The following is a 13,273-nucleotide window of genomic DNA, read 5'->3' as shown; positions in this document are numbered from 1 at the left end:
GTGTTACATTTCCTACTTCCCTGAATATTTTCTGTAACCCTCCCCTCTATTATCACTTTGCTGTCCTTACACTACTTTCTACTCTCCTGCTCCTCACCTATGATCTGTCCCTCATCCTCTCCCCACGTTCCTCCCTCTTGCCACTGCATTCACTGCCCCTCTACTTGTATCTATCCCTGCCACTCTCCTCGCAGCACCTCTGCTACTCTCTCCACTAGTGTCCCATCTCTCTCCTCCAGGTGGCCCAGTCCTGGCACATGTGCATCTATGCCCTTTACTGCACTGCTGTACTAGTCCTTAGTGATGTCTCTGTACCTCTTCTCACAGCCGCCCATCCAACTGTCCACTCCTCCGTCCCACTTTCCTCTGTCTATGAATATTTCACTTCTGCTTCACTCCCCACTGCTGTCTTCCTTCCAGCGACTGACCTTCCCTACATGCCCTTGCCTCCAGATTCCACGATGTAGAGCTTGCCAGAGGCACCAATGCCCCTTCTACAAGAGGTTTGTGCTAGTCAGCCCTGTTCCCAGAAAGCCTTTGGAAATCAGGGACCACTAGGTAATCATTGTAATAATTACTACTAGCTGTCTCTGGGTCTCTCGGAAACGCACACTAGTGCCACATCACTGAAGTGGCAAGATCCTCCCCTTTAGGCTGAGACTCCTGGTACGGCCAACACTTACTCTGGGGGAAGGATATGACCTTCACGCTCTTTCAGTATGTCAATTAAACTTAAAGCAAGTGGATACTTTAGTAAAAGGACAACAAGGTGCTCATTCTGTCTGCTGTGGAGCCTAAGCGTGTTATCTGGGTTGTGCAAGCATGCCCAGAGGGCATTAGTCTTGTCAGCCTTGCTGTATATGGTTTGTGCATCAGCACATTTGAATGTCTTAGCCATTGGGTGGAATTTTGAGATGCTCTTTTTGTTATGTCTCCAAACTCAGGGGAAACATGTAGCTTTTGTCTCCTTACACTGGGGAACTTAACTGTTGAGGGAATGAACGGAGGGTCAAACACTCGCCATTGCAGCCATTCAAAGGGGAGCCTGTCACAGGAGTAGTTGAATCAGAAGGTAGCGGCAGTGCAAAGCAATTCACCCCCTCGGCATTATGGTCTCTCCTGTTCCTGGCAGCTTCAGTTCAACCATTATCCCTTCTCTCCGTGGGAAGTGGGCCTTTGGGTCAGTTGGGCTGCAATGTTAATACCACAGTGTCGAGCAGATTGCCCATGAAGGCAGAATTCCTCATGACAATATTCACCAATGTGGTCCTCCGAGTTGTTTGGCTTGTTGAGGCACGTTCTCACCATGAGGGGTAGTCTGTCGCCTTCTCCTGTCACAGCAACAGCAGGTCATTGTCCGCAATCCTCCAGTCTGATCCTTACTTGAGGGCAGTCAATCGTTCTGCCCATATTCCGATACTCGGTCATAAACCGTTTGTTTGAAATCAAAGGCGAACTACAATGTCTGGCTTAGAAAGCCCATTAATATTCGCAGACATTGGCTGTTGGAGCAAGTACAATCAGCCAATCATAATTCTATAATGTTCCTATTGATTATGATTTCATGGTGATAATAGACATACCATAGCAGAGCCACAGGATGTGTATTTATCTCAACCAGTCCTCCTGCCATTTAGGGTCGGAGACCGTTCTTCCTCCAATCATGTACTGAAGCAGTCCACCTGGCCAGATTGCCCTTTGTGAACCTCTTGGTCCTCGGGGTCGGCCTGACGCTAGCTAGACCAGCCACTGGGGAGCGCGTGTAGTGCACCACCCACTGCCTGGCTGCTGAGTTCCTATGAGAGCGGAACGAGGCCAAGACCTAGAATGTTATCCCTGACTCTGCAAACTAAAGCCAACAAAATGCCCAGACAATAATGAGATAAAGTACTTGTAGGCGGTTTAATGTCTTTACCAACAGAAAGATTACACATCCAGGATTACATAAATAATGTTAAGTCAACGATACCCTTCGCCGTTTCAGCAACTCCAGGCGGAACACCTCTCAGCCGACAATTCTGAGCGAACCTTGGGGACAAACCGTCCTCCGCAAGAGCCCCTGTCCTGGTAGCACACCAACGGAGGACACCGTGCAAAGTAGCGGCCGAAAATGCCGCTCGAGTTCCGCTTGCTGCGGCAGGGTATGTGTTTATGCTTCAGGGTATCTCACCAGCAGTTGCGTCACTGCTTTGAACCCCCTTAGCACTTCGTAAGGCTTGCCTGCTTAGGAGGGTTTTCCAGAGCCCCAGCCGATGGTTCCTTTTCTCCCTATGAGGTAGATGGCAAGCGCTGAAGCAGAAACGAAGTAGGGCGGCCGTCCGTCTCTCCGCTGTTTCATGAACCTTCCTCGAGGCTCTGAAGATCCGGCAAAGACTAAAGGGAGACAAACGCTAACCTCGCGTTTCTCCCGAGGTAAGCTAACTGCCGTTAGCGTTCGTCAATTTCCGACGCTGCTGCTAACTGGCGGGCGCCATTTATGCCGTGGCCAACCTGCGCATGCTTTGCGCACGGCCCCCTGGGCATCGTAGTTCCAGTGGCGTAGCGGTGACGTCATGCCTGCGTTGCCCGCCGCCGCGCGTAGGCTGCAGGCTCGGAAGGCGGCTGCCGCGGACGTTTTTCGGGGTCTTCTGCTGTCTGGCCCTGCTTCCAGGTACGAGGGGGGGGGGTCTCGGGGTGCGGTACTGACACCCTTAGACTTTTCAGTAACTCTTGGTGTGGCTGAGCATACACCTCTTCTTGATCACATCATACAGTTGGGAGGTGGATGACACTGGCCTGGCCTTGCCTTCAATTAATTTCCTGTACATGATTGTACCTTCAACATTTGGGATGGGTCTTCACATTACCCTTTAGTGACCTAGATTTTGGCGCACTTCGGTGTTTTCCATTGTCCCTGTGTTTTAAAGTTTGCCAAAACTAACAAGTCACAACTTCCCATTTGAATTGTTTGCAGGTGGCACACAGCTATTTTGGGATAGGAGAGGGTTCTCTGACAATATGATAATCTAGTAGGATATTTGGGTGGTATTTAAAATTTGTTGCAGCTGAGCTGGCTTCGCTGCGTTTCTTCTAAAACAAATCATAATATTTAGCATAAGTTCCTTGGTTACAAAACACAAATCCATCATCTCACCCTCCTTCATGGACCCGTAAGAATCTGTGGGTAAAAAGATAGAAAAAAGATCTGTACAAGTAGCCAAGATAACATCTATATTTTTAAGTCCTATTTAAATGCCCATCGTTTTATGATTGGCCATATGGTCAGCTCAAAATTCATTTTATGGTAACACCCTATATGGGCATCTCTGAAAGACCTGTTTTTAAGGTTCGCTGATTTTTTCATCATTGTATCCTAGAGGAACAAATAAATGTCTACTCTTCTGGCTTAGTTTTTACATGTATTCAAAATGTATACATGTAAGAGAAAATCGCAAGCTAGGCTCCATCCAAAACCATCAGTCTATCTGCTACTTCCATCTCTCAGCCAGTTTGCAAGCAATGAAGGCAAAAGGAGTTGAACACTGTCATCCTAAATGCACCTCAAATTGACACATTACGTTTATTTCCATGGGGAACACCTATGACTTTGCTTGACTGTATCTACTTAGTTTTCGCAGCATATTATCTAGAGATTGGCTTCGCTTGTATATAACACTGTATAAGTGTAGTAACTCAGTTGTTGTTGCCCCTCGCACACACATGGCTCTTCCCTCAACTTCCCACCATCCACACCACTTCTTGCTTGACAGCTGATGAGACTTTGTTTACATTTGTACCGGCATACTCGCAGAGCGCTGCCTGCCGTGAGGGGAACGGCACCAGCGCTAGGAGCTTGCAGCACGATCCTGCACCACCCAGCATCCACGGACGCCGTGAGGGGAACGGCAGTAGTCACACCAGGACTACATTGCCCAGCAGCACTGGGGGCCGACGCAGTCTTCTGACATCACCAACGCGCGGGACGCGTGTGGGCAGCGCCGGGCTAGGCCCGGGCAGAGGGCGGGCCATCTGTGGCCATCTGTGGCCATCAGGGGCCAGAAGGAGGCCGGGCTGGGCCACCCCTCTTGGTCGTAGTATGGGGAAGCGCAAGCTACATACTAAAGAAGGGGAAGGTAAGAAGGCTAAGGTGCCCCGAAAATCTGAAACTTTTATTTCATATTTGACTTCTGCAGTGGGAGCACTAAATGAACAAATTTCTACTGTTGAAAAGGAATTGGGACTTGACCCATGTACTGATACTTTGCCCACCCAGAACGGTCTGCCTTCCCCCAGTGGGGTGCTCCCCATCACACTTGAACCAGACATTGTTGTGGTCAATTCGACTCAAGGTGTACAGGACCAGCAAACTAGTTTAAATACCTCCGAGAGAACTAGCCCAAGGGACCCTAGAACACAAAAAGGCACCACAGAACCCACCTGTAAACGTAATAAAAGGAAGAAAATCGCTACTTTGTCTACAGGGAATGTGACCAATAGATCTACCCATGGGCTCCCAACAAACGTCTCGGACCTAATTGAGGAATTGATTGAATCTCACTTGGAGCCCATTCTCGTGAATATAGGCAAGGAAATTGTGGACACCTTGAATTTTTGTGTTGCAAATATAGCTAAGAAATGTGAAAGTATCGATATATTTTTAAGGGATGCTAAGTCCCATTTCACAGTTCTTACTGAGGCAAAAGATACAGGAGCTAACCAAACTAGGATGTCTAGAATGTCTAGTCAGGCTATGGACACTGTGCCTCATTTGGGGGAGATTATGCCGATTAAGTCGGGAGCTCCTAGTCAGGAGGCGTTGAGGCCAATCTCCACCTTGGCGGTACATAAATACTTATCGCCTGACGAGGGCAAACATCTTAGCTCACCTTACAAAAGTGGTCATGTTACAAACCATCGTCCCACTAAAATATCTACATTACATCTCCCCCCACAAGCTGCCCCATTAGTGGTAGTCCTGACAGGAATCCCACCTCTTAAAAATGGAGCTGTAGAATCTGACAATGATCTTTTGAACAGAACCAAAAGTTGGTGTTCACAATTTAGCAGTGGGAGTGCTGACATTGCTTCTAGCATGATCTCGGCCAGAAGAGTCGAGTGGGTGGGGAAACGGAAAAAGACCATCCCAGGAGATTGTGTAGTTGTCAATTTCAACAGACCTAATATCGTGGACATACTGCTCTGGGATGGCTCAGAGCTAGATGGGCAGGGTATTAGACCACTTCACCTGGGTTATTTCTATCCACCATCCAACCTCCCACTTCTTGTAACATGTCGGCCTGTAGTTCCTACAGCTCACTGTTCTACTTTGAAAGATAATAACACCAAGTGCTATTCCTATCAATCGCAACAGGCCCAATTGAGAGCAGTAAAAACAGTCACGATAGATAGGAATGACACAGGCCATAACAATGACCTAGCAGTCACAAATAGATTTTCTGCCCTCTCAAGTCTGGACACTAATGATTGACAACCACTTACAGAACCAGACAATACGCCTACCATTACATTGGACAATCCACTGCTCCCTAATTCCACGTGTAAAATAATTAGTTGGAACATGGCTGGCCTTGGTAAAAAATTAAAAGATGATAGATGGATACATTTTGTGACAAAACATGAGATAATAGCCCTACAAGAGACTTGGGACACAAGTGATTTTTTTCACTTAGACGGCTATCGTAGCTTTCACGTTAAGGCAACACCAGGACAGGGAGGCAGATCAAAAGGGGGTCTATGTATTCTAACTTCACTCAGACTCCCAGGCTCATTTAGTAATTTGGGGTGGTTGTCGGAAAATTTACAAGGATTAGAATGGAGTCGCCCCAAATATCCTAAGATATTATTCTAACATTTTTATAATGCGCCAGAGAAGGTCACACAAAATTTGCACCTAAATACACTGGCTTCTTATTTAGAACACTATAAGTCGACACAAACTGTCATATTCGACATAATCCTAATGGGAGATTTTAATATTCATCCTTGTGTCTGGAATTGTTTAGATAAACACAATATAGGCCCACCTGGCTCAATCTCTACACACTTTGAGCACTCACCCCAAGGTGAGTTGTTAGAAGACCTCCTTGCAAACAATAATCTTTATGAAGTTGAGGGAAGCGGAGGGGAGGAAAGGGCCCCGACCTTTGTAGGCCGGGACGCAGAAACTATAATTGATTACATTTTCGTTTCCCCTGGTGTGGTACAGTTATGTTCCTCTATAGAGGTCACAATTTCGATCTTTAGTGATCATAACCCTTTAATCATGACTATATACAGGGGGAAGGACATAGACATCAAGCAGTCAAAAGAGGACTGTAATCCCGATAAACTCATTCCTAAAGATCAGGGGAGGAGGCTCAACTGGGCAAAGGTGGTACCAGACACTTTTTTTAAGGATCTAGAGCAGAAAGTTAAGGAGGACATGGCTATATGTCTGGATATTTCGGCTGATGGGAAACAGGTCATAGACTCTTTTTCCACTATCTGCTCTCAAGTGAGTCTTGACTAAAATATAAAAAGAGGAGGTATTGCATAGATCAGCCAAGGTGGTTTGACGAGTTATGTTCAAAAGCCCATAAAGAACTACTGCTTGCACTAAAACAAAATCCGAGAAGCAAGGAAAGGGTGGCCGCACTAAGGAAAAATTATAAATTTGCCACGGCCAACCGTAAAAAATGTATAAAGGAGGAGGCATGGGATAATCTCATGTCACCGGATGTGCAAAAAGATAGTTCAAAATTCTGGGCTGTAATAAACCATCCTTACTTTTCTGGCTCAAATAATTCAGTGATGGACTCTGTAATCCCTGATGAGTCATGGGTCGCTCACTTTAGCAAAATATATGATAGTATTGATGAGCCCATAATAGTGATGGACCTTATAGAACCTGGTCTAGAACCCCCTGTGCGATTCGAGGAGAAGGAGGTACAAAAAGCTATTATGGAGATGACAAAAAATAAGGCCCCGGGGCCAGATGGGGTGCCAGCAGACCTTTATAGGTCCCCGTTGGAGTTTTGGGCTAAGTTGCTTACAAATGTCTTCAACTCCACAATTACTACAGGGTTTCCCCCCTCCTGGGCCACATCTTTCATAATACCAATCTTTAAAAAAGGTTCAAGATCTGACCCTGCCTGTTATAGGCCCATCTCGCTGATTTACTCTGCCGTCAAAATCTTGGGCAGAGTCATCTTGCAGAGAATGGGCCAACACCTGGAAGAGAGGAGGGTCCTGTCTGAATTACAATATGGGTTCAGGGCCAAAAGGGGTACTCTTGACCAATGCCTTAACCTCCACATGTTAATTAATAAATATACCTTAGCCAAGGAGGGTCTGCTTTATATGGCCTTTATGGACCTTTCATCGGCCTTTGATCTTGTTAATCGTGGTAAACTTTGGGCTACTCTAATTAATATAGGGTTTGATCCTCCATTGGTCAATTATTTAGCGGCTCTGCATCAAGACCTGAGGGCCACTATCAGAACCAATAGTGAGGGAAGATCTACGAGTTTCTTTAATTCGAAACGAGGGGTAAGGCAGGGGTGCATTTTGGCACCCCTCCTATTCAGTCTATATATAAATTCCCTCGAATCAACTCTGAAAGGGTCCACTTCTGACGTCCCACGTGTGGGGGAGTACTTGGTGCCAGTACTCCTCTACGCGGATGACGCGGTACTGCTTGCCCGTACTGGGGTAGGGCTGCAGAAACTTTTGGACGACTTTGGGGAATTTATGTCTACATTGGATCTGCAAGTAAATAATAAAAAATCCCACGTCATGGTTGCGGGGAAGCGCTCGAAACATGTAAAGTTGAGAAAGTTCCTCTGTAATGGTGAAGAAATCTCTAGAGTCCCGGTCTTTACCTATCTGGGCGTACTTTTTGATGAAAAGGGCACCTGGAAACCGCAACTGAATGCTAAAGGTCTAGCTGTCACTAGAACCAATTCTGCTCTATTGAGTTTTGCAAAACGCCTCGGTTCACGCCCAATAGAAGCACTATTGACAGTCTACAAATCAAAAAGCCTATCTATAGCCAAGTGCGGTGCCTCTTTATGGGGCTATTTACCACAAGACAAAGTCCAGGTGGCAGAAAATAAGTTCTTAAGAGCTCTTTTAGTGGTCCCCCAATCAACCCCAGTACTGTCAATCCACACCGAGTTAGGTCTTGGCTACATTAGTGAACAACTACAATTGGCACCTCTGATTTGCTGGGCCAAGACCTGGTTGAATCCTGACATCAGTCTAAATCACTCCATTCTTAAAGACTGTATGTCGTTGGATAAAGCCAATAACATCCCTTGTTGGTTTACATTAAAAACACCTTTTCGAAGTTGGGGAGGCCAGAACTATATTTTTCCCTGAGCTCCATCAAGAAGGGTGATGTTCTTTGGATTAAGAAAAACTTTCTAGAACGAGTGACAATAGAGCGAGAGGAACTAGAGGTCCAAAAATCGGGGGTTAGGGCTAATTATATACTCCAGACCACCCCTAAGGTGGAGCCCTATTTGATCATTGTTACTCGACCTTACCACCGTAATCTCCTTGTGAGATTTAGACTTAACATCATACAGCATTCCCTGGGGAATCGTCCAGCATGGGGAAAATCTGACACATCCATCCCCTGTAGCTGTGACAATCTCTCTGATCAGACACTGATGCACTTTATAATGTTTTGCGGCCATTACGACGAATGTAGGAGATTGTTTTTAACACCCATTTTGAGAGAAGTAGGGTTCAGACAAGTTCGCCCCGCTCTCCGTTATTTACAACTCCTGGGTAGCATCAGGGTAATATATGAGGTCGCAAGTTTTTTGGTTGCTGCTATGCGAGTTAAGTCTAGAAACCTGAAATCAAACAGTCCCTGAAATGTGCCAAATTTTTACCACTTGCTAGTCTAACCATGAAATGCTATATTTTTATGTAAATATATGAACTGTTTTTATAAGAAATGTTTTTAAATATTTGAATTGTTGATTTTTATATGTGATGTAATTGCTTTTATGATTTTAACTAATCGAATAAAGCTTGTGTTGACTGACTGACTGACATTTGTACCGGACTGTACTTTAGGACTGGCTACAGCTCTTCCTCATGAGTACCTTGTGATTGGACCTGTCTGCATTCCTCTCTTGAGAAGCTGACTGTATGACCAAGTATCTAAAGACCCCATTGCATGACTTCTGTTAACTAAGCTGTATTTTGTTGTATACCTGTAGGAGCAGAACCGGCTCTACGCCTGCTCAAATACAGTCTCCTCAGCAACTTTTAAACAGTCTCATCGGTATGTGAAATTGTGGGTGAAGCTGGTAACCCCTCTGATAAAGAACTTCTTCTGAGACTGGACGCAGCACAGCAGGTGACTTCACTTTTGATTTTCTTCCATGGATGTGGTGTCTGTATACAGTTTGCAGTAATTCTTCTTGCTTCACGCAGCAGCTTTGGACAGTGCTATTCAGTTTAGTTGACTGTTTTCATGGGGATGGCGCCTTGGCCACATTCATAAGGTACTCACCAGTTGCTTACCTGAGTCAGTCATACATTCACACTTTTGGAATATTCATCATCATTTGGCTGGTAATGATCAGAGTTTTACTATTGTTATATCTCACTTAAAAGTTTAGTGCATGGTACTTTTTCGTTTTTCTAGCATTTACTGAACTGGAGCCAAAGCCCACTCCAAGTGGCCATTTTACATTCACGTGAGCACTGCTGGGAGGATCGTAGGTCAATTTGTGAAATATAGTAACATTGGAAGAGAAAATGAGCACCATGTGCATCAATGGAAGGATAAATAAAAACAGAGCTCATTTTGTGGATTTTTTGATCTTTGAAATACCCCAGTCATAGGTTGGGACTGCAGTGGGACCAGCTCGCCCCCCTAGGGTGTTCGGGTTGAGCCCAGCCTATTTGTTCTGATCATTCTGAGGTTCCACAGATGTCCAGCACTGGCTCTCCTGACCAGCTTTAGCCCTTGGGAGTGACAAGATAAAATATAGAAACTGCTCATGCCTGAATGATGATGGTCCACACCAGCAGAGTTTAGGGTAATGCTGATACAAAGCATCCTGTTAGAAATGTTGGAGCCTAAATCCATGGCCAGCAGCTCTTCAGCAGAATTCAGTACACAGGGTCGCCAGATTCTGAAGCTATCACTGCACCTCACTAATGCTGCGATTGACAGCGCAAGACCTGTAGAGAGCCAATCACCATGTGACTTAAGTGCTTGGTGATTGACCGTATTGATGCCCAATGCTTTCAGTCACCATGTTAGTTCTGGGGCAGAGGTGCTGTGGCGGTATCCCGAATTGGGTGCTTAGGACCATGAGTATGAAGCAAGGCAGACTCAGCAGGTGTATCGAAGTCTGCCAATGCAAGCTGTGTATGAACAGAGGCTTGAATACTGCAGGTGTGTTGGGAAGTTGTTGTGCCTGCTCCAGGCATTACATTATTGTTGTTACTATCCTGGACTGGGAGGCGAAGCTTCATGACTCCGAACATAAGAAAAACGTGTGGCCCTCCCATAATTCCTGCTTCAAGTTGCAGGAGCATACTTGATCCTGCTCCTCAGATCATTCAAGCGAGAGGTCAAATATGTGATCAAAAATCAAAGTACAAAGGCAATCTCAAAAAACCCAAAGTGAGACTTAATCCCTTCCCACCACAGTTACAGACCAATTTCCCAATTGATACCGGTGTGCTTTGAGTTCCCCAGGCAGCCTCTATTTTGTCCAATCTGCTATTTCCGTGTATTCCTCTTTGGCCATTTCGCTCTGTTGAAAATTTTGAGGACCTGGATGTTTTCCTCTTAAGTGCTCCTTGCAGCACTTTTTTGTCATGTCGGTCTATACAGCTTATTCTTTCTGAGACTAGTGCTGAGACGCCCTATTGCTGGGGCAGCAATGCGCTCTACAACTTTTATAGCATAATATTTCCCAGGCAATTGGTGAATCTGCAGCAAATAGAAACCTTTGAGTATGCCATGTTGCATATTTTTGTCACATTTCTGGCTCCCTTTGCTGCGCCTTTGGACCCCAGGGAACCATCAGAGGCCTCTAGTCACGTTCCGCTGACGGATCCGTCCTCTGCACCTTCAGACCCCTAGTGTTGCTCTGATATGAATTTACCTTACATAAATGAAAAGGCAAGAGGCGTTTGGCAAAACAGGAACAAGTTAGTTTAATTGAACACTGTGGCCGGGAGACCCTGGACAGAATGCGTCTGCCCAAATCTCTCGATGTGCAAAGTTTTGGCCATCAACTCATACAGTTCACGAGGTACAGTAAAACACTTTTCTACATTCCAAAAAAGCATCTCCGTTGTAAATCAAAAACAGGGGCATTTGATAAGGACACAGATGGCTCTCTTGGGGAGAGCTTGTGTGGACCAGTGTGTTTGTGTCCAGAAGTCCGGCATGTGGAGCGCGTGATCACTATGTATGGTGTGCCTGTCGTGTCCTGAGTTTTTGAGTGTGCCGTGCCTATCTAGATGAGGTATCAAGTTTTGTAATATTTCTGGGGGAACACAAGCCTTTGGCCAAATGAGATTTATTGGGGCCAAATAGCTCTGACTTGTTTGTGGTGCAGATATCTATCTCTGGAATCGACCTGGGTTTTCCCTGGGTGCATGTTTGTCTCTGGTTTATGGGGGACCCAACCTTTGCCCTTTTACTCAATAGGCATGGGCTTGGGTTGCAGGGCCTGCCTGACCACGTATCTCTGATTTGACGTCGGAGAGGGCATCTTGGGTGAATCTGATAGCAATAATGCTTATTCATCAGAACTCCTAAAAGTAATATATCAGCTACTGGTATCATGTTTTTTGACATTATCCTTATTACACAGTTAATAAACAAAATGAGTTAATAAACAAAATGGGACAAAACTTTCAAAAATCCAACTAGGGGAACCAGAGGGATGACTTGTTAAGGTTTTAAGTAGGAATAGGTCCAATAAACACAAAGTGCCAAGGATAATCAATGGTTGCGGTAGAACACAGACAGTGCACAATTTGATCCTAACTTCGTTGGCTGCACTAAACCGATTCATCCTGGTCAAAGATTTTACCTTCTGATGATTTTAGTCTTAAGTCCCAAGCAAGAGTACACTTCTAAATCTCCCAAACACCTTAGGGGAGACATTTAGAGACTCACAGGGTTATAAGCCGAGGCCAACAGGAGAGTCCAGCCTAGGTCCAAATGCCACTGACCAGCTGGGCAGTTGCAGGAAAAGGCCTCTTGTAGCTTGTAATGGCCTTGTGGCTTTAACAGGTCAACCTTATGAGTCGTGAAGTCTACTTCTTTGTCCTAGGTACCAGGGAGCGAGCAAGTCCTGTCCTCCAGGGCTCTAATCAAGTTGCAGTCCGCTGGTTCTGTCCTCTTCTAATCTTCCTCATGTCCAGGAGTGTTCTGAAGTGGGTGTCTGGAGTTGCAACATTTATGCCTGACACAACTAGTGGGTACGAATGACCCCAGGAGATACCTTAACCAACGGGGTAAAGGTTCTTGGGTTTACCCTATCCAATTCAGGCATTTTCAAGATTGCCGAAGCCTTCAGTCACACTAAACTTAGCCTCTGAGAACAAGGGTGTACGCCCAGAGAGTTGACTGTTATAAGTGTCCTCTAACATCTGCCACCAAAATCCAGTTAGATGCAGTCCTTGTATCCACAACAACCTCCTAGGCAATCTCTTTTAACAAAGATTAGAATTCTGCGACCAGACAATGAACACTCACTCAAATTGTTTTGGTAACCTGTTTCCATCCTTTGTGCCCCAAATGTTATACGTAAACCTAGCAGACTTGTCAAACAAGCTGTTACACTGCAATGTCAAAAAGTATCATTCTAGCCCACTTGCATATTCTGTCAGGAGCAAAAGGCTCAACTGTGCCCATTTGGGTTAGCTGTTTGTTTTGCTCCTCGGAGCAAGTTCACCCTCGTTCACACATTTATTCTGTAACAATTCAGGGAGTGAGATCAGGATTTTGTCTATGAAGCAGTGTGTCGTCAGACAATGTCTATCCATCCCCAGAGCATGCAGACATCATTATGCTAGCAGATAGTGGTGTGGAAGATTGCCTGTTGCTCCACAGAAACATAATACATATTGAACAAGAAGAGGTAAGGAAGGTGTAAAGGAACACAGGGGGTTAGAGGGTGAAGGGGTGACCTCCGTATATTTTGCCAGATGGGCGAGTACGACTGTTTAGAGTGTTGTCTGAGCTGTAAGTTCTGTATTATTCCACTTCACCAGGTGTATGGTGATATGAGTGTCCTGCTTC

General features: G+C 45.4%; 1 protein-coding gene across 1 annotated transcript in view; it reads left to right on the top strand.

Moving 5' to 3' along the window:
* Window positions 1–13,273, top strand: part of PGS1 (phosphatidylglycerophosphate synthase 1) — a 676,499-nt gene that overhangs the window by 543,663 nt on the left and 119,563 nt on the right. The window contains exon 9 of the mRNA XM_086931083.1: window positions 9,213–9,352. Within this exon, the coding sequence (XP_086787209.1) occupies window positions 9,213–9,332 (120 nt within the window). The 3' untranslated portion in view covers window positions 9,333–9,352. The remainder of the gene's footprint in view (window positions 1–9,212; window positions 9,353–13,273) is intronic.

This window comes from Lissotriton vulgaris, chromosome 7, assembly GCF_964263255.1.
Source record: "Lissotriton vulgaris chromosome 7, aLisVul1.2, whole genome shotgun sequence".
Lineage (NCBI taxonomy): Eukaryota > Metazoa > Chordata > Amphibia > Caudata > Salamandridae > Lissotriton > Lissotriton vulgaris.
This window is presented reverse-complemented; position numbering and strand designations above follow the sequence as displayed.